This window comes from Notolabrus celidotus, chromosome 11 (genome assembly GCF_009762535.1).
Source record: "Notolabrus celidotus isolate fNotCel1 chromosome 11, fNotCel1.pri, whole genome shotgun sequence".
In the NCBI taxonomy this organism is placed as follows: domain Eukaryota; kingdom Metazoa; phylum Chordata; class Actinopteri; order Labriformes; family Labridae; genus Notolabrus; species Notolabrus celidotus.
The window spans coordinates 1,398,516-1,420,601 of NC_048282.1; the positions used below are offsets into that span (position 1 = coordinate 1,398,516).

General features: G+C 41.7%; 1 protein-coding gene across 1 annotated transcript; it reads right to left on the minus strand.

The window, feature by feature from the left end:
* Positions 1-66: 66 nt before the first annotated feature.
* On the minus strand, positions 67-6,981 carry LOC117822109 (L-rhamnose-binding lectin SML-like). Its single transcript, XM_034696752.1, has 9 exons — positions 6,837-6,981; positions 6,648-6,680; positions 6,479-6,538; positions 5,422-5,557; positions 4,926-5,035; positions 3,553-3,597; positions 3,314-3,446; positions 403-506; positions 67-161 (listed from the first exon to the last, which is right to left on the minus strand). The coding sequence occupies exons 1-9, from the start codon at positions 6,859-6,861 to the stop codon at positions 112-114; spliced, it is 696 nt and encodes a 231-aa protein (XP_034552643.1). The 5' UTR covers positions 6,862-6,981; the 3' UTR covers positions 67-111.
* Between the last annotated feature and the right edge of the window lie 15,105 nt (positions 6,982-22,086).

Genomic DNA, 22,086 nt, shown 5'->3' on the forward strand with positions numbered 1-22,086 from the left:
ACTTTCCTGAATTTAAATTCTGTCTTTATTTACTAAGAAAAAAAAAGAGATGAGTTAATGACCAACTGACAAGACATGAATGTATTTCATTTAATGCATATTACAATGATCTTATTGCATGTCGAGTGAGTCTTCAGTGTTCTTTGGAGAGCTCACAGGATCTGCAGAACAACAACGAAAGGAAGAGAGATTTCAATCAGGAACATTTATGAGTGGTTAGTTATTTTTCAGGAGGATAGTCAAAACATCATTAACATTATAAAAGTAGAGATACTTTTATAAAACATTTACACTTACAATTGAAACTTGAGATCATTTGATGAGCCTAACTATTTTAATCAATGCTGCAAAGATTTCCTTAAACAGATATAAAGATTTTCTGTGTCTCTGGAAGTCACTTACATTCACACACATAAGCCACCTCCAAGTACTTGTAAGTTCCCTCACAGGGGTCTCCAAACACTGAGTTACTGGCTTTGATCATACAGCTGTTCTTCCCATTGCAGCTGTGGAGGCAGAGGAAAGAGACAAGGAATACAGGTTTAAAGTCTCTGGTAACCCAAATAAAAAAACATTCTACATATGATAATGATATCAATATTAGAACTGAACTTTAATCTAGTTTTGAAGTATTATCAGCCAAGTTTTTGATATCATTGTGACACTAGGTTAAAGTGGGCGGGAATGAAACACAGAGTCACATGCACACATGTTCATTACAACTACTCCGCTCCTGCTCAGACCATCTCCTGACGTCTCAGCCAGCTCCCCTCAGTGTTGTCTTAGCTGTTAGCTTGTTTGCTAATCATCTACTGTCTGTAATCTGTCTGTATAGCTGTCTCTCTGCTCTTTGCACCACTGTGCTCGTGTGTCCCTGTCTGCACATCCACCCTGAAGATGACAGCTTGTTGTCATTCTTATATTTTCATACCTGCGGAGGATTTGGGGAAACTTTGGGACGCAGATGAGTTGAGATGGGGCCGAGTGGCTAAAGCAGTCCCACATATGCTCTGCTCAATTCCCCAGGACTGGTTCACTAACTTTCCCCAGGACCATTTCAATAACTTTCCCAAGGACCGGTTCACTAACTTTCCCAAGGACCGGTCCACTAACTTTCTCCAGGACCGGTTCACTAACTTTCCCCAGGACCGGTTCACTAACTCTCCCCAGGACCGGTTCACTATCTTTCCCCAGGACCGGTCCACTAACTTTCCCCAGGACCGATTCACTAACTCTCCCCAGGACCGATTCACTAACTTTCCCCAGGACCGGCTCACTAACTTTCCCCAGGACCGGTTCACTAACTTTCCCCAGGACCGGTTCACTAACTGTCCCCAGGACCGGTTCACTGTCTTTCCCCAGGACCAGTCCACTAACTTTCCCCAGGACCAATTCACTAACTTTCCCCAGGACCGGATCACTATCTTTCCCCAGGACCGGTTCACTAACTTTCCCCAGGACCGGTCCACTAACTTTTCCCAGGACCGATTCACTAACTTTCCTCAGGACCGGTTCACTATCTTTCCCCAGGACCGGTCCACTAACTTTCCCCTGGTCCGATTCGCTAACTTTCCCCAGGACCGGTTCACTATCTTTCCCCAGTACCGGTCCACTAACTTTCCCCAGGTCCGATTCACTAACTTTCCCCAGGACCGGTTCACTAACTTTCCCCAGGACTGGTCCACTAACTTTCCCCGGGACCGATTCACTAACTTTTCCCAGGACCGATTCACTAACTCTCCCCAGGACCGGTCCACTAACTTTCCCCAGGACCGGTTCACTAACTTTCCCCAGGACCGGTTCACTAACTTTCCCCAGGACCGGTTCACAAACTGTCCCCAGGACCGGTTCACTAACTTTCCCCAGGACCGGTTCACTAACTTTCCCCAGGACCAGTTCACTAACTTTCCCCAGGACCGGTTCACTAACTCTCCCCAGGACCGGTTCACTAACTTTCCCCAGGACCGGTTCACAAACTGTCCCCAGGACCGGTTCACTAACTTTCCCCAGGACCAGTTCACTAACTTTCCCCAGGACCAGTTCACTAACTTTCCCCAGGACCGGTTCACTAACTTTCCCCAGGACCAGTTCACTAACTTTCCCCAGGACCAGTTCACTAACTTTCTCCAGGACCAGTTCACTAACTTTCCCCAGGACCGGTTCACTAACTTTCCCCAGGACTGGTCCACTAACTTTCCCCGGGACCGATTCACTAACTTTTCCCAGGACCGATTCACTAACTCTCCCCAGGACCGGTCCACTAACTTTCCCCAGGACCGGTTCACTAACTTTCCCCAGGACCGGTTCACTAACTTTCCCCAGGACCGGTTCACAAACTGTCCCCAGGACCGGTTCACTAACTTTCCCCAGGACCGGTTCACTAACTTTCCCCAGGACCAGTTCACTAACTTTCCCCAGGACCGGTTCACTAACTCTCCCCAGGACCGGTTCACTAACTTTCCCCAGGACCGGTTCACAAACTGTCCCCAGGACCGGTTCACTAACTTTCCCCAGGACCAGTTCACTAACTTTCCCCAGGACCAGTTCACTAACTTTCCCCAGGACCGGTTCACTAACTTTCCCCAGGACCAGTTCACTAACTTTCCCCAGGACCAGTTCACTAACTTTCTCCAGGACCAGTTCACTAACTTTCTCCAGGACCAGTTCACTAACTTTCCCCAAACAGCTCTGATTTTAGACACACAGCTCCGTCAGACACCCGGAGCCGAGCTCCTCTGCGTGTACATACTACACTTCAGCCTCCTCTGCTCCGGGCGTCCCATGGTCCTGATGCCCCGGAGACTACGGAGTGATAAAACTAATAAATGATAGAAGTCCTGATTCTGAAGTATTTTATGATTCAGCACTCAGACCATTGTAAATGAATCATTTTCAGATTCTGGAGTTTTGATGTCTTTAGATTCAGAGTCAGACGGCTCAAACATGCAGGATGTGAACTCTCTCTTGACCTGTCAATCAAAGAGTTAGGCCACGCCCACACAGTCCTGAGAAATGCTCTGACCTGTAAAAGAAGCTGTTTTTGAACAGAGTGACTTCAGAGTTGTGGATGTTTATTTTCACTCAGATTTTTGTTGAAGCTTGATTACACATTACATTTTGATATTCTATATGAATTTGAAATATTAAATTCACGTTTCCAGAGGCTTTAAGTGTGTGCTGGACTACATGTGTTTTTAAGAACAGATGAAGGTGAATTGTGTCAAAACGATCTACTGTTATACAGTAATAAAGTGAAATACATTACATTTTATCAGCTTTTCAACTTAAGCACTGGTATGAGTTGTTCTTGTACCTTTCAGAAACTTTGGTAGCTGGCTGTGAGCAGTCCACATCTGCAGTTTGTCCAGCAGGCCGTTTGTAGGAGCATGTGCTCGGGTCGACACGTCCATAATAAGCACCATAGACAAATATAACCTCACCTCCACCTGAAGAGAGAAGGAGGATTTTAAGAGGTGCTGATGCTGGAGACACGTTAAATACAGGTATGCCTGTGTCTCTCTTGTGAATGCATTATACATGATGTGATCTTACCACACTGCAGATGTGCCATGGAGTCCTCACATGTCACTTGGCGAACTGTGAAAATAACAAGATCCATATTAAATGCACATTTCATGTGAATAAATGTTGAGCGCCCCATGTACAGAGAGGATAGTCCTCAAGTGGGTGGCCCAGGTTGGAATCTAACCTGCGGCCCCTTCTCCCCATGTCACACTCCACTCTCTCCTGGTTTCGTGCTCTATTCACTGTCCTGTCCTCTCTAAATAAAGGCATCAAAGCCCAAAAATATAATAAACATTTACTTTCTATAATTTTATGTGAAACAGATCACAGAAATGTGAACCAAACTTCTGGATCACCTGCTGCTTGAATCATTACAGTATTTCTCAGTTGCTGAAACACTAAACCCTTTTGTCTGAACCGAATCTTTAACAGCCTGAACCCATGTATTGAATCAGTCACCCTTTTGGCAAAAACCATAAGCACTTTTCACCTGTTAGACAGATCTTCAAACACATTCTAACTCACTAGAACACATGTTACACTGTGATGCACTTGTGTTGCATAATGTTAAGCATAGGTAGCAAAAGTTCAACACATTTGAAGCACAGGTGTCACAGCTTAACCCTCTGTAAGCCTTTCCCCATTTTTGGTTACCTTAAGGCCTTCAACGTTACTTTTTCTTAGGGCTTACAGAGGGTTAAACACCCCCCCCCCCCCCCCGTTGCCTGGCCAGGGAGAATGTGGCCTTGGATGTGGATGAAGTCCTGTGGCCTGACCCAGCACGTAGACCTGATGCTGTGGCCGAATGATTGCAGATACTGTAAGCACTTCAGTTTGATTTTGTGGATTACACTGTAATGTTCTTCTCATTCATATTTGTTTTTTTTATTTTTACAGGGGCTAAATTAAAAAAGGATTTTTTTTTTGTTGCAAAATTCATTGATCCTCCTGTGAACAATAAACATTATTTCTACAGCTTCATGTCCTGAGCGTTGTTTTTTCAGTGTTTTGATGTAGTGTGTAATAACTGCTCAGTATTGTTTTTCATTCTGATTGACTCAGGGTATGATCTGACAGCATTGTTTGGTTTTGCAGAAAGAGTCAGAGGTTTGGTGAATGTAGTTTGAAAATTGGGTTTTGTGCTTATAGTGTTGAGAAAAGCATGGTGGATGTTGAGAAATTTGTTTTAGCAATTGAAAAATACTGTAAAAGCAATCCAAACATGGCCAAAATCCCAAAACACACAAGAACATCAAGATAAGAAAAGGCAAAAATCATGGGAACTTAATTTCCTCATCTGACATTACTGAGGCACAGAATGTCCCGTCTATATTTTTTGCAATGCACATACATATATTTCCAGTATGCTTAAAAAGCATTTGAGTATTCAGGTGACTCACTTGCTGGAAGGCAGATGTACTCGGTCTGCAGGTATTTATAGGTGCCACCGCAAAGGTCAGGTGCACCCAAGTCAGGTGGGGTTAGTTCACACACTGTTTTTCCGTCACACCTGCAGAGAGATGAGAAAGAGTGTGATTCAAGTAGCATCAGATCAAAACTGAAAGATGATACAGGGTTAAGAATTATAACAACATAGATATTCCTTGTTAAAATATGCTGCAATTTTTTTAAGAAGGCCGAGCACTAAATCTGGAAGCAAGGGATGAAAGTCCTGACACTGAAGCCGCTCATCATGTTGATTGAAATACACTTTTTTTTTTTGGCTGCATATTTATTTAAATTCTGAATATCAGCGTTTCAGATTAACTTAGATTAAAATGAATGCTTCAGGGAGCAGAGTCAGTCTCGGACCGATCTTTGTCCTGAAGTAAGTCTTAAACATTCAATAAAGTGAACACGTGGTCACACCAGCATCATCAGAGGAACACAAGCTACCTGTTCTTGAGGACATCTCTGGCGTTTGACAGAGAGCACTCTGTGTTAGAAAGCTGCTGTGCAGTTTGTCCTTCGCTGCAGGTCACTGTGTCTTTACGTCCATACAGTGTTGTCTGAATACTGATCACTCCAGAATCTGTCACACAGCAGAGAGGGAGGAATGAGGAAAAACAACTTTACTTTTAACATGTACAATTGACTTGGAAGACAACAAAACACACTTTGTTGGTCCCCAAATAACTGATTTAGAATTTCCCTGAAACAAAATGATCATGACACGTTTCCATATCATCTGTAATTTTTTTTTATAACATATCATAATGCAAAGTGGGCCTGCATCACTCTTTTAGCCAGACGCTTAATATTGCATAAATGGAAATCCCCCACATCTCCTCCCCATATGGTGTGGATAAAGGACATTCTTCACTTTGTGAACCTGGAGAGAATCAGACACTTAGTGAGAGGCTCCCTGGGGGAATTTCACAGGATGTGGGACTCGTTCTTTAAGTATCTGCAGGAGCTGAACCTCTATGAGATCACTGATTAGGTGATTACCTATTTTGGTAATTTTCAAAAGTGATGTTTAGGGCGGCAGACTGACCAATAACAATGTTTTTATTTTTAATTGTTTTTATTTTTAATTTAATTAAATTTTTGTATTTATTAATTTACTTCATTATTTATTTACACATTTATTTTGCTATTTATACATATTAATTTGTATACACTTCTCTATATCACTTACATTTTAATATAATCTGTACTATTATTGTTGTTGTTGTTGTTGTTGTGTGTGTGTCACTGTCTGTGTGCTGTCTTGGTTTTGTGTTGTTTGCATTTAACAAAATGTCAATAAACATATCTTGTTAAAGAAAATAAAAAATGAATAAATAAATAAATAAATAATAAAAAATAAATAAATAAATAAATAAATAAAGCCAAATGATAAAAGTTTTAAAAATGTCACTACAGTAAATCACCAGCTTAGTTCTTAAGGGCTGCTACAATACACTTGAGCACTGTTGTGAACACACAGGTTAAGGATATCAGGTCATACCACAGCTCAGGCGGTGGACATGGTTCCCCTCACAGGTAGTAACGATGTATGAAGATTCAACTAACAGATAGGAAAACAGTAGCTTTACAAGCAGTATTCAGGCATGCTCATTTTAAAGATTCATTATTGACTTGTTTGACTTCTATGAATATGTTTTATGTATAATTACCTGCAGTCACTAGCAGACAGGTTGCTGCCAGCACTGAAAGAAGAAGCAGCACTATCAGGTTGTTGATTCGGACATAACAACAGACGGCACCAAAATCTGTCTACCTAACTCCAAAATCCTTCCAGAGGTGTAAAGAGATGCTCTCTGTAAGAACAAAACCTCCTTGATTATGTTCCTCAGTATACTCACAGAGTGTGGAGCTGAAGCAGAGCATTGTTTCACAGGAGCCAGTGGTGGGTGAGCTGTGAGACTTGAGGTGGGAGAAGACACTCTCAGTATTTATACATTTGGATCCAGGGCAAACTGCATCTGTTGCTCAAAAACTGCCTCCAGGGGCTCCTTCTAACTTGGCTTTCTTGACAATTTATTGTGGGATGGCAGACGTCCAGTATCCAGTCTTCAGGCACAGACTGCAGATGCCAGAGTAGTTTGAACAAGGAAACATGAAGAACAGGGACTTAGAGGGGCAGCACAAGTGTCATTAAATGATTCGATCAGCCCAATGCTTTGGATGCCTACCATCAGCTTAGATGGAGATATTTTCTTTCTATGGACAAGTAGATATTATGATTTTATTTTTGACAGATTAGTTTATTGTTCTTCCTGTGTTATTTGTGTCATTTTACCCTGTGTTTCATAACTTTTGTCCTTTATTTCTTGTGTATGTATTTTTCTTCTTAGTTAAGCCTTGTGTGTTTCCTGTTTTATTTTGTAGTTCTTGCCCGCTGTGTATCTGGTTACTTCCTGCCCTCGTGTGTTTCCCTCCAGTTTGCACCCTCATAAGTTCCACCTGTGTCTCATGTCTCACCTGTGTCTGAAAGCCCTTGTCAGTATGTAGTCTCTGTGTTTTCTCCCTTCTTTGTCAGTTCATTGTCCAGTCTTACCTGAGCGTCTTCCTGTGTTCCCTGTGTTCTTGTTTGTTTCTGTGGATTAGTAAGTGGTTTGTTTTAATGCCTGTTTTTTTTTTTATTAATTAAACTTCTCTTTTTAGTCTGCATTTTAGATCCTCTTTTTGTTTTCTGCACAGTTTGCTAAGTGGATCATTATGATTCAACATCATTGAAAATTTTACCAACAAATTAATCAGTCAATCTTTATTTATTCATCCATCCATCCATGCTTTTCCGGGGTTGGGTCGTGGAGGCAACAGTCCAAGCAGATTGACCCAGATATCCCCCTCCCCAGCAGTTGGACCTGTCCAGAACACCTCTAAAAGGAGGCTTGACTCCTTTCTATGTAAAGGAGCAGTGGCTCTACTCCGAGCTCCCTCCGGATGTCTGAGCTCCTGACCCTCTCTCTAAGGCTGAGCCCAGACCCCCTTCAGAGGGAACTCATCTCAGCCGCTTGCATCTGAGATCTTATTCTTTCGGTCATGACCCACAGCTCATAACCAAAGGTGAGGGTTGGAACGTAGACCGACTAGTATATTGAAAGCTTTGCCTTCCGGCTCAGCTCCCTCTTCAACACAATGGTCCGGTATAATGCCCACCGCATAACTGCTGATGCTGCATCAATCTGCCTGTCGATCTCACGTTCAATTTTACCCCCATTTGCGATCAAGACCTTGAGACACTTAAACTCCCCCACTTTGTGCAAAGACTCGCTCCCCACCAAGAGAGAGCAATCCACCTAACCCTATGTTCTACAAAGACCCAACACCAAGACAGGATCAGATCCAGTCCCATCTTACAGACAGGACTCAGTCTGATCTCATCTTAATCCACCATGAGCAGAGCACTTTGCAGCATTTAGCAAGTTACAGTGGCAAGGACAAACTTCCTTTAACAGGCCTTTCAACTTCCATTGAATGTTGTATCAAGAGAAAGGTGCACGTTATTTGTTAATTACTGAGTGTTTAGTGTCAGGCAGGGTGATCAAGCCCAGATGAGTTAAGGTGTCAGTGATTGGAGAGCTACTGCCTGATTGAGCAGGTGACCAGCTTTAAAAAGCTGCAGGAAAATGGCAGCTGTTCTCTGCTCTGTTTTGTGACCCGAGGCTTGGAGAAGAGCCTTTGTTCTTGTTATATTCATTTTATTTGTATTTATTTTTTGTTCTCACATGTAACCCAACAGATTGTGTGTGTTTTCCTGACTATGCCTGGCTCAATCAAACTTAAGCCAACACTGCAAGAAAATTCCTGGTTGCATGTTTTTGTTTTTGTTTGTTTCCACTCACACTGCTCCCCACATTATAACACATGTTAGATGGCCATCTGCCTCGACTGGGTTGGGGTTGGGGTTGAGATTAAGAGAGAGAGAGATGATAGTGGAGAGACGGATAGTAGTAGTTGTAGCAGCTGGAGTCTGGAACGTCAACAGCAGCAGGCCTTCTACGGCAGAGATCCAGGGGAACCTACGAGACAAGGGAGCTCAGGGACTCCAGAAAGGTCTATGGTCAGTAGGGATGGGCATTTCAAGCCAAAATACTATTTGATAATCATTGGCATCCAGCCTCGCTTTCATGGCGCAATTAGTTAATTGGCCAATTATTTGCAGTCGTGCATGCGGCTAACGCTACGGCCAAATGGACCATTCCATAACAGTACTTTAAGAGTAATGGTCCCGTTTGTGTAATGGCTGGACGTACATACAGGCCCAGCTCTTTTGAACATCTGAGTCAATGAACAAATCAGAAGAGCTCCTGATGGGAAGTGTCACATCTACACGTATTGGACTCAAGTGTATTGATATACAGTGATGTAGCTTCATGAAAATTGGAGGATAGTGTATTTTATGTTTGTTCATTGTTTTATTTACCCATAGTCCTTTGACCACATCACCCTTTAATAAACAGATTGTCCCTGTGTCCCTGTGAGAGAGTCAGGGCTGAGAGCCAGATCTTCAGTAAACAAGTTAAGGTTCTGTGTGACCGTGAAGGTTCTCAGTCTCAGGGTTCTGTGTGACCGTGAAGGTTCTCAGTCTCAGGGTTCTGTGAAACCGCGAAGGTTCTCAGTCTCAGGGTTCTGTGTGACCGTAAAGGTTCTCAGTCTCAGGGTTCTGTGTGACCGTGAAGGTTCTCAGTCTCAGGGTTCTGTGTGACCGTGAAGGTTCTCAGTCTCAGGGTTCTGTGTGACCGTGAAGGTTCTCAGTCTCAGGGTTCTGTGTGACCGTGAAGGTTCTCAGTCTCAGGGTTCTGTGTGACCGCGAATGTTCTCAGTCTCAGGGTTTTGTGTGACCGTGAAGGTTCTCAGTCTCAGGGTTCTGTGTGACCGTGAAGGTTCTCAGTCTCAGGGTTCTGTGTGAGTTTCAGAGCTGCAGTCTTGAGGTGCAGCTGACAGGTTAGGGAGATAGAAAATTCAACTGAATTAAAACAGACATTCATTATTTACTCAGTAATGTAATTTGAACTTGAAAACATTGACTCACATGAAGTTACTTGACTCATAAACCACCTGTCTCAGATTCTATATCAGCGTAGAGATTTATTTAGTTTAGAAATGTCAGCGGATGAGGACTGAGGATTGAAGCACAGAGGGCTCTGTGCAGCTAAAAAAGGGAATATGAACTGGTTCATTGTTTGGACTGTTGACTTATATTTAATATTTTGAATTGTTCATTATGAACAGGAAGTAGTTCATTTTAATGTGTTTGAACTGAACTTTGAGCTAACTAATTTGCACTGTGAACTTATATGATGCTGCTGAAGACTAACTGCTGCTCCAGCTCTCAAATCCATATCACCTTCAGGTCCATGATGGGAGATTTCTGTTACTGCAACCATTTTGTTCTGATTAACTTAATTAGTTGGTCCTTTCTATCGAATCAATCAATCAATCAATCAATCTTTATTTGTATAGCGTCAAATCCCAACAAACGTTATCTCAAGACTCTTTTGCAAACAGAGCAGGTCTAGACCACTCTATGTCAAATTATGAACAGAGACCCAACACCAAGACAGGATAAGACTCAGTCTGACCCCACCTTAATCCACCATGAGCATTTCACATCGCAGTATTTAGCTAGTTACAGCGGAGAGGACAAACTTCCTTTAACAGGCAGAAACCTCGAGCAGAACCAGACTCATGTTAGACAGACATCTGCCTCGACCCAGTTGGGTCTTTAAAGAGGGATAGAGGGGAGTAAGAGAGAGAGGTGATGGTGATGAGACGAGTAGTAGAAGCAGTTGCCGCTGGAGTCCAGCACGTCCGTATCAGCTGGAGTCCAGCACGTCCGTATCAGCTGGAGTCTGGAACGTCCACAGCAGGAGGACGTCTACAGCAGCTCAGAGGAACCTACAAGACAAGGGAGCTCAGGGACTCCAGAAAGGTCTATGGTTAGTAACTTTAATGGGACAGGGAGAGTTAAAGTAAGTGATGAAGGGGTTGGGGGGAAGGGGGTGGGATAGGATCCCAGTGTGCCAGTGTGTCAGTTCCCCCGGCAGGCTAAGCCTATAGCAGCACAACAAAAGTTGGTCAAAGCCTGATCCAGCCTTAACTATAAGCTTTATCAAAAAGGAAAGTTTGAAGCCTACTCTTAAAAGTGGAGAGGGTGTCTGCCTCCTGGACCTTGTGCTCTGAGGTTTGTCACAGGTTGCACACGCCTCACTCATCACTGTGAACTCTACGTCAAAGCTGACTGGCCATCCCTGAGTGTACACAGGCATACACATTGGCTACTTCTAATTTAAAAATGTCTTCTTGGCTTGGTCCCAGTGTATTTGTGTGTGTATCTTCAAAAATCAAAAAGCCACTATGCCCTGCGCTCCTGTGACACTTTACAAATGTGTGTTCCCCGTGTTCGGACAGAGTTGGGATTGGACTTGAGGACTTGAATCTGTCAGATCTTATCTCACTTGACACCTTTGGCTCCATCTTAAATGAAAGACAGACCCCAGAACAGTGCCTGTGTTTTTAAATGCTGTTTTTGTGATCACAAATTGCAATTTATTTGCAAATTAGTTGCACTTTGAAATGATTGATTATGTCTACATACTGTCTGTATATATGCTCCATGCTGTTGAGTTGTGCTATTTATTTTGACATGTGCTGCTAACCTCTTGGCCAGGTCGCCCTTGTAAATGAGGTCTTGATCTCAATGGGTCTCATCTGGTTAAATAAAGGTTAAAAAATCTAATAAAAATAAAAATAACTGTGATAAACACCATCCAAACAATCCTTACTGGATGGTCACCACTCATTATATGATTTATGCTGCACCACTCAACCCACCAAACTAGCTCTACTTACTGTGTGGTTAAGCTTGTGTTTGGGGTTATGCACTGAAACCACTGCTAAAGGGAAGTGTTGCACTCTAATAATGAAGAGAAGGTACGCATTCTGGTAGTTTTTAATACTCGACCAAGACCATATCAAGTGAGTTTCCTGGACAGAGAGATGATATCCTCAAGTAAGTACACAGGAACTTTAGCAGTGAATCTTATCATCCAGGAAGTTCAATCAGGTTGTTCTGTGAATTATATGAACAGGGTAAGACTACGTCCACACGTATACTGATAGTTCTGACAAACAAAGGGCCACCATCATTTTCTGTCTTTTAGGGTTAGTACAGTTATTTGGAAACAAACCAAACAAACACATTTTAGGATTTAGAGTAATAGGTGTTGAGGTAATCTGAGAAAAAAAGAACTGTAAGGTTTTTATCTAAACATGCAATTAAACCTAACAGTACCAAGCAGACACAGAACAACCATTTGTCAGCCATCTTGGCACATGCACCATACGTATAAAGTCAGCGCTTCACAAAACTCTTGTATTTGCTGTCCACATTAAACAATCAGAGTTTTAAAAAATATCCACCTTTAGAGGCATTTTGTGAAAATGTTCAATGGTGTAAAACTTTGTTAACACGTGGACATCAGGCCAAAACACTGAGAAATTTTTTTTTTCAAAAATATCCACACATCTTACAGCCCTGTGTGGATGAGGCTGAAGTTATATAACCACTGCTGATCTTAAACCTTTAGCTGTCTACTGTGTTGCCTTTTATTCCTTGCAGTGCTGATAGGAACAGTGTGTAAAAATGGGAACATTTCACAATATCTATAGTGCTTAGAGTCCAGATGGAAATGCTCCCTTGCTCACCCTTCTTGTTTGTGAAGCTCCACAAACGACGGTGGCCTTCGAGGACAAGAACCTCCTGTGATGTGTGATAAGTATGATCCTCTATTTGTCAAGGTTTTACTATCAAGAACCCCCATCAATACAAATTCATTTTCACATAACAACCCTCTTTGTCCCTCAAACAATGAATTCTGCACTAACTCCCTCACTAAGTCCATATGTTACTAGTTTGTCCCCTCTGTGCTACAGCAGGAGCATGGTGGTGCAAGATGGAGGCCCACTGCTTCTGATACACCAATTTAAACATATTTACAAATTGTATATTCCATTTCTACCAAGCCTGTTTTGATAAATGTTGCTAAATATTATACACTGTACCTTTAAATCGGCAAAAGCTCAAATGTGTGTTTTACGAGCACTGTCAAACAGCAAGTCATGGGCTGTCATGTTGGTTTTGTCGGACAACTTAGAGCAGGTATTTTTAAAACGACCTTATTCATTGCATCTTTAAATGTATATGAATATCATCACTGTTAAGGGGAAAGGACCTCATCTTTGGGGGTTAAACACAAGATCCAAAGCTGGTTAGAAGGCACTGTTCATTGAATTTCATAGACTTCTTATCATTTCTAAGACAAAGGGCTTGACTGTGGGGCAGAATGAAACAAAGCACGTCTAGGAGAAAATGTGTGAGACATTTGCAGGTCTTGTTTTACAAAATGTGAGGCTAAGTAGGAAAAACAACATGAATCCCAATGTTCTTGTCATGAAGACTTTAGAAAGTTTCTGAAACATTATTCAAAATGGGGTGAAGTTGTGAAAACATGCAGTTGCTGCCAACAATGTTGTGCTGGCGCCCAGATGTCTGGGTAAGAGGCATGTTGTGTAATAGTTTGACTGTTATTGGGAAAGAATTAAAACCAGTGGTGCCAAAAAAACCTGCCAATACTGGATGATGTATTTGTTATGATGGGTAAAACCAAAGAGGAGGTCCCACGTGCACATCAGAATATTTAGTTACAAAAAAACAAAAACTAAAGTCAAACAAAAGCCCAAGAGAGCAAAATCAAAAAGGTCTAACTGAAGAAACTAGGAAACCACAAGGAAGACTGGACCCAACGTAATGATCTGACAAAGAAGGGAGGAAACACAGAGACTAATTACACACACGGTAATCAGACACAGGTGTGGACACAGGACACAGGTGAAACTAATGAGGGTAATCAAAGTGAAGGGAAACACACAAGGACAGGAAGTAAAACCAAACCAGACTCACAGGGAGCAAGAACTACAAAATAAAACAGGAAACACTGCAGAGTAGACTTAGAAACACAAGTGAAAATACACACACAAGGAATACAACACAAGACATGGATCACTAATAAACAACACAAAGTACACACAAGGATAACTAATACAGAATAAAGACAAGGAGGAAACAAGACATGAAACACAAGGTCAATCTACAAAATAAAACAGGAAAACAAAGACAGATTACAACACCAAGACAACAAACAACTGAACTCATGACGACCTGGTTCCTTCAAAAAGTTGGATGGCCGCCAAAAAGTCATCAAAAAGGTTTCTTCAACCTCAAACATTGAGGTCACATTCGTAGTCCAATTAAAATGGCATGTGCAATGGATACCTCGCCATGGTCCTGGTCATGAAGCACCTGATCACCTTCTGTGAGGATTCCTTCATCTTCAGTGTTCTGCTCCTTTCTTCCCAATGGAAAAGATTCCCATCAATGTCTGCTCTGTAGTATCTTTGCTTTCCACATCCTAAAAACATCAAACAATTATAGGAACTCAGCAAAAAGAACGTTCACTGCGTAGTGACATCTAACGAACCAGATCAACACAGACTCTAACAGCTACACCAACCATATTTCGTGTAGCAGTTGTTTAGATTCCTGTTCTAACAACTATTTATTGAGTCTATTCAGTGAAGCACTTCGACCAGAGCTTGCAGTACACTGATGGAAACTTTGATGTCCAACACCTGATGTATCCAAACCCTTTATAATCAGACTGCTCCACTGGGTGATAGAGTTCTACCAAAACTACTAAAGACCAAAGAAACTCTCAGTGTCCATCGAGTAAATCTGTGTAGGGTTAGGAAAATCACTTACCTTTGGGAGTTTATTGAAGGAAGGAATTTTTTTGACACTTGAAGAGCAGTCTTCTTACTATGGGCTCCCCTGTACACACTTTTTCAAAGACCTTCAGGTCAGATATTTTATTAAGACGGTACTACAAAATCAGCCACAGTGTCGAGTGTCGCCTCTAGACAAACTACATTCATTCAGGATTGTTGCAACTCATTGGATGGGAAAAACTAGGAGTAAATCTCAACTGAAGAGGACTTAGAGTGTAACTGTAAAGAAGATGAATGGGAGGCTATCTGCTCTGGCAGTCAACACTTCTCCTTTAATACTAGACATACAGTTACTCAGTACAATCTCATCCAGAGAGTTTACATTACTCCAGAAAGGTTAAGCAGAATGAAGCCTGAATACTCCCTGTTCTGCCCAAGGTGCAAAATGGGAATTGGAACATTGGTGCACATGTTTTGGGCCTGCTCACGTCTTAGCCCATAGGCCTACTGGACATTTATATTGGCATTAATCAGTAACATCATAGTAATAACAATAATACAATAACATGACATTCCTGCAGAGCCAAGAGTAACTCTCTTGGGTGATACATGCAGAAAAAAACATCATTAAGTAAGGGATGATGTATGGTTAGCAGGTTGTTATGTGAAAAAGAACGCTGACAGGGTGAGACAAGACCCTGACATGAAGCAGAGGGGTCTCGTCTCACCCCGCTTATTACCCAGCTACTAACTTAAAATACAAACACATTGTTAAAATCATTGATTAAAGATGATTTTATTGATTTAAATGATTTCTGTTTACAGTTTTTAAAAATAGTCCCAGTGATTCCTCGTCAGTGATCGTTCCATGGTGATGGATTCTTCTCTGCCTGTTGCGGTGGATTGAACATGAAACTGTCCTCATTCAGCTCTCCTTCTTCTCTGAGCTCTGTGGTTCACACACCTTTAAAAAGAAACTAATGTCACAACTTTGAACCCTGCTGCTATCATCACCACCGCTCATGGTTTAACTTTCTTTGTAGAGATCACTAACCTAAAGTTTCTCTCACCTGCTCCACTCCTTCATCAGATTGATGGACAGGATCCAATATGAAAATGTCTGTAACCTGTTGATTTAGCATGCTAACTGAAGCTAACTTTTTAGCCACATTGTTTACCAATATGATGCTAATGTAAGCTAACGGTTTCCCCTCACCGTACGGTCTATGGTGTCAACAAGCAGAAGCTAAATGTGTCTGAACTCTTTTCTGTGGATTGATTTGACATGACGTGTGATCAGTTTGTCTCTGGTGTTGATCATGTCAGTGAAAGTTAATAACCGTAGTCAAGGGGTTTTGACCAATCAGAAGCAAGCTTCTTACACAAGAAGAAAGCCGAGTAGTAAATACAAATATACATGAATTAGAATCAGTCTTATCACAGCCGATATATTTATTGCCATGCAGTCAGTGGAAGGATGAACAACCTCCTCCAACAAAGAGATGGACTCATGAATTAGCATCATGTGAAACAAATGAGGAGATATGTATAACCTCAGGGGCCATCTGGAAGAGTTTAAACAGATTTGGGGTGATTTTCTATTAGTCTTGGAGACAGAATCTGTAACTTCTCTGCACTCTTCTATTAGAAGTACAAGTACTGACAACAAGTCAATGCTTTATAAAAGCTAAAACAAAAGGAAACTCTTGTCACCTCCTTGATATGTCGGTCAAATGAAAGAGTTTGATCGAAAGTAGACCGCTCTAAAAATGTAGGAGGATGTAGCAAGAGGATATGTGTTCAAAACATTTACCACTAACATATGCATAAAAGTCTTCAGCATTCTAAGTGAAAGTTGAGCCCTGTGTAGGAATTCATAGGGCCAGATAAGTTGCTCATACCTGGGTGGTCATAAGTATTTTTTAGTGGCTGGGTTAACAGCTGTTTGTTCTTCATGAACCACCTGTTTTTATCATTCAGCTGTTCACCATGGCAGAAAATAAATGTATTGCACAAGGCCAACACCTATGATTAACATCCCTTTGTTGAAATCACACAAACCTTGTTTAAGTGGCCATTTGTTTTTGTTCGCTGCTTCTGCATTCCCCCGTTGACCTTGTATGAGTCAGGAGGTGCAGTGATGCAACTGCTGCAGGACTTCAGTCCTCAGTTAAATGTGGTGATATGTGCAAACTGTACTTGTTCTCACAAGCATTAAATACTGTCAGCATACCATCATTCTTTATTTTGATATAACTGAGATACAATTCATTTTCTCTCTCTGTTGCATTACCCCCAATTTACACAGGATGCGCCGTGTTGCGTTTCAGCTGCACCGCAAGTTTGCTCCGTCCAACGTAGCGCCAGCTCAGAGCAGCCAGGATCAGCTGGGTGCAGTATACAGAACTACATAAGAAACAACAGGTTACAGAGCCTTTCTGTGGTTCAATCATTTGGAAAGTATTCTGTTACTTTGTGCTTTAATCATCACTGAGTCTGCTGCAGAACTATAAAGTTTAGTTTAATATGAATAATTCAGCTTTACTTTGTTGTCCTGTTACCTTCAGACACAGTGATCATCTTAAAGTCCTGTTACCTTCTGACACAGTGATCATCTTAAAGTCCTGTTACCTTCTGACACAGTGATCATCTTAAAGTCCTGTTACCTTCTGACACAGTGATCATCTTAAAGTCATGTTACCTTCTGACACAGTGATCACCTTAAAGTCCTGTTACCTTCAGACACAGTGATCACCTTAAAGTCCTGTTACCTTCAGACACAGTGGTCATCTTAAAGTCCTGTTACCTTCAGACACAGTGATCATCTTAAAGTCCTGTTACCTTCTGACACAGTGATCATCTTAAAGTCCTGTTACCTTCAGACACAGTGATCACCTTAAAGTCCTGTTACCTTCTGACACAGTGATCATCTTAAAGTCCTGTTACCTTCTGACACAGTTATTAAGTCCTGTTGTAGTTGACATGGATCATGGATATTTATTTAACCAGATGAGACCCATTGAGATCAAGACCTCATTTACAAGGGCGACCTGGCCAAGAGCTCAGCAGCACACGTCAAAATAAATAGCACAACTCAACAGCATGGAGCATATATACAGACAGTATGTAGAAACAATCAATCATTTCAAAGTGCAACTTATTTTCAAATAAATTGCAATTTGTGATCACAAAAACAGCATTTAAAAACACAGGCACTGTTCTGGGGTCTGTCTTTCATTTAAGATTGACCCAAGGGGTGTCCAGTGAGATAAGATCTGACAGATTCAAGTCCTTCTGGAGTTTATTCCAAGCAGTAGGAGCAGCAAAACTGAACGCTCTCTTACCGAACACGGGGAACACACATTTGTAAAGTGTCACAGGAGTGCAAGGTGTAGTAGCTTTTTGATCTTTGTAGATACACACACAAAAACATTGGGACCAAGCCAAGAAGACATTTTTAAATTAGACGTAGCCAATGTGTATGCCTGTGTACACTCAGGGATGGCCAGTCAGCTTTGACGTAGAGTTCACAGTGATGAGTGAGGCGTGTGCAACCTGTGACAAACCTCAGAGCACAGTGATGTACACTATTTAGGGCCTGCAAACATTTAGCCGAGGCTCCCAAGTTCAACACTTAACCATAATCTATAAGAGGCAGGAATGTTGCAGAGACTCAAAGTTTCCTCGCTCTGAGGGAGAAACAGGATTTATTCCTGAAGAAGAAACCCAGTTTCACCTTAAGTTTGGAGACCAGGCTGGCTATATGAGCTTTAAATGAAAGCTCCCGTTCAAAAATAAAACCCCAGTATTTATACTTAGTGACGAGTTCTATGGGTTTCCCTTGTGAGGTTTTCTTGGGAAAACCGCAGGCTACGGACATTTCCATATTGGATCCTGTAGAGAAAAGTGTTAATTTGGTTTTGTCTGCATTCAGGACTAGTTTTAATTTCAGCAGACGAGACTGAATAATCAAAGGCAGACTGTAAAAACTCAAAAGCCTGAGTAATTGATGACGAACAACAGGAAATAATGGTATCATCAGCATACAAGTGATACCAGGCATTTGACATGTTATCACACAGATCATTTACATAAATTGAAAATAATATAGGTCCTAAAACAGAACCTTGGGGCACACCCTTTAAGAGCTCTAGAGAAGAAGAACTGTGTTCTGTTTGACAGGTAGTTGGCAAACCAGGATGCTGCACAATTTGATATGCCAATGCGTTTGAGGGCATTAATCAGTAACCCATGGTCCACTGTGTCAAATGCCTTTGACAAATCAATAAACAGAGCTATACAGTGTTTTTTACTGTCAAGAGCCTCAGTTACATCATTTAAAACCTTAAGTGCCGCTGTAATAGTGCTGTGTTGTTTTCTAAATCCAGATTGATATTTGGATAAAATATTATTTAGGTCTAGAAAGTCCTTTAACTGGTCGCTGATTATCCTTTCAAACACCTTTGCCAGGACACACAGTTTAGAGATCGGCCTGTAATTATTTACATCTGAGGGGTCGCCTCCCTTTAACGGGAACGACAAACACAGATTCCCAGACTTTAGGGATCTCATTACTAACAAGACTCAGATTGAAAATTTGCGATAGTGGCTCAGCAATAAAATCAGCAGCTAGTTTGATAAAGAACAGACAGAGTTTATCAGGACCAGCTGCTTTATTAGAGTCCAACTTCTTTAATGCTCTTTGGACCTCGATGGCAGACACCGGCATAAAATGAAAAAGACTATGACAGAATCTACCAACATCCGGAGATGCCGGAATGACTGTTTGACTGTTAGTCAGTCAGGGTGTAAAGAATCAAATAGGAAGCCTGGCGCAGTAAAGTGTTCATTGAAATAATTTAGCATTGCTGTTTTATCAGTCAGGGTACAAGAGTCTTTAACTAAGGAGTCTGGAAGATCACTGGTGGACACATGACCAGAAGAGGACTTTACAACTTTCCAAAATTTCTTTGGGTCGTTTCGATTTTTAGTAGTTTCAGAAAGATAATAATCTGATTTGGCTCTCTTAATTAGGGAAGTACACTTGTTTTGCAGCTGTTGAAAGGAGAGATTGTCTCCCTCGGTTTTAGACTTTCTTACCCTGGTCCAAGCATCATCCCTTTCTTTAAGAAGATTGCCGATCACAGGGGTAAACCAAGGATTGTTTCTCCCTTTCACCCTGAATCTACGAAAAGGAGCATGTTTGTCAATTAAGCCCACATCATACATCATACAAATATTTCCAGGCTATCTCTACATCATCAAAGAGAGAAACTCTGGTCCAATCGAAATGAGCTAAATCATGAAGGAAAGCCCGCTCATGGAAGTGTTTGAGCTCTCGTAAGACCCCGTAGACTGTAAATAAAAATGGACAGCGTTGCTCCGCCTCTTCCCGTTGTACAGTTCTGAAGCTAAAAAATCCCCCGCCTGGGCGCCGCCATTGTGCAGCCAGAGCCTGTGAAGCCACTGTAACGAGCTCCACCCTACAGCGTAGCGTTATAAGACGCTGTGTGTCCTTTGAAGTTTCACTCTACGGCGGCTGTGAATCAAAGGAAAACCTGGAAGTAAAACCCCGTTTTTAAACTCTAATAACTAACGAAAAATAAAATTTTCAGGAAAAAGAGGACTTGAACACAAAACAGTCAAATACTAACTACATATCACCACAGCATACGGATGGGAGAAACATTCGTACGACAAGTATTTATTTTTTAAAGTTTGACTGCTCCCCCATGACGGATTTTTGACCTATACTACAGCCAGCCACCAGGGGGCAGACACACTGCTGAAAGCTTCACCACCAGCCGAGCGAGCTGCTCCCCTGCTTGAACCAGTTGTTTTGTTTATGGCACATACAAGGTTCTGGGAGGTTAGTGCTGAACCATATGACTTAAAATAGTGTAAGCATAAAAGCCTGTTAAAAACGCAATAAAAGACGTTTTAAAATCAACTGAGTCAGAGAGCAGCCAGATACAGAGACGTGTGCACGGCCATCTTGGATTAAATCAGGACCATGTCCTCATGATCTTTAAAGGTGACATATTATGCTCTTTTTCATCAAAATATATTGGTCTAAGAGGTCCCCAAAACATGTCTTTAAATTTTATGCTCAAAAAAACACTTAGAAATCAGATTTTGGTCTGCCTGTAAACCCCTCTTTTTCAGCCCTGTTCAGAAAAGTTTTTTTTCTGTGTCTGTGCCTTTAAATGAGAATGAGCTCTCTGACCACGCCCCCTCAGGAAGTGGATGTGGCCTCGGCTCTCCAGCACGTTGATCTAATGTTTACATGTTGGCTGAATATACAAGGCTGCTCACAGACCCGCGTTACTTCAACCCTCTGAATCTGATCCAGAATCTGATCCTGATGGAGAGGCGCCTGCAGCAGGACCTTTCTGAAGGATTGGTCACAGATTTAGTGTTTCTTGTTGTTTTATTTGTCAGTATGTAGACGTGTGTCTTGGTACACAGCTACGAACATGTAGCTATGCTAACTAGCGCTAGCACTTATCCATGATAAATAAAAATCATCCACTAGATCTTCAAATCTGCAGACGTGGGGAGTAAAACCGACCTTTGTGTTTATTAAGACAGCCTACAACTAGCATGCCTCCCTCCTAAGCTCCTTGTTAGCACACATGTGTGCAGGGAATGAAAAACGGAGGAGGGGTTGAGTTGTATTTTATACAGTCTATGGACCGAGCTCTGACTCCGTTACAGACCGGATATTGTTGTGACGTATGAAAAACACTGAAAACTGAAACGGCTCGTTTCAGCACACATTTACAGAAAGGTGGAGAAATCAGAACAGGGGCAGAATGGATTTTTTTTATTTTGGGGGGGGTTTGTAGACATGCCAGGGAAACATATTTCAGGTAGAGAACCATTAAAAAGTCCATTTGCATGATATGTCACCTTTAAATGGTCGGGAGTCCGTATATGGTGTTTTTTTTTAACATGGCGGATATTGCATGTGATCCTTGTGCCTGACTTCCTGTCCAGGTCGGGGGTTAGAGTGGTATAATCGTACATCAACATGAATTGGGTTCATTTTGAACTTTGAACCAATGCAGTGTTACCCTTTTATGAATGTCAAGTTATTTAATCTATGTACAGTATCCCAACTTGACAGGACAGACTGTGCAAAAGGTCGCACTGAATAGCATCTGCAACCCTTTATTTTGAAGGATCAAAAGGATGTTCAATATTATATCTGCAGATTACTTTTATTTTGAAGGAACAAAAACAGGATCCACAGAGGCCCACCTGCACATCCCCTCAGTCAGTGATGCAGCCAATCGGAGGAGATGTCTCTTTACTCCT

What these genes read in the sequence shown, in the direction of transcription:
- LOC117822109 (XM_034696752.1), bottom strand. Translation starts at nt 6,861, where the DNA reads ATGCTCTGCTTCAGCTCCACACTCT. An exon ending in CTGCTTCAGCTCCACACTCT is followed by an intron (nt 6,681 to 6,836) that starts GTGAGTATACTG and finishes TTCTTCTTTCAG; the next exon opens with TGCTGGCAGCAACCTGTCTG. An exon ending in GGTGGCTTATGTGTGTGAAT is followed by an intron (nt 162 to 402) that starts GTAAGTGACTTC and finishes GTTGTTCTGCAG; the next exon opens with ATCCTGTGAGCTCTCCAAAG.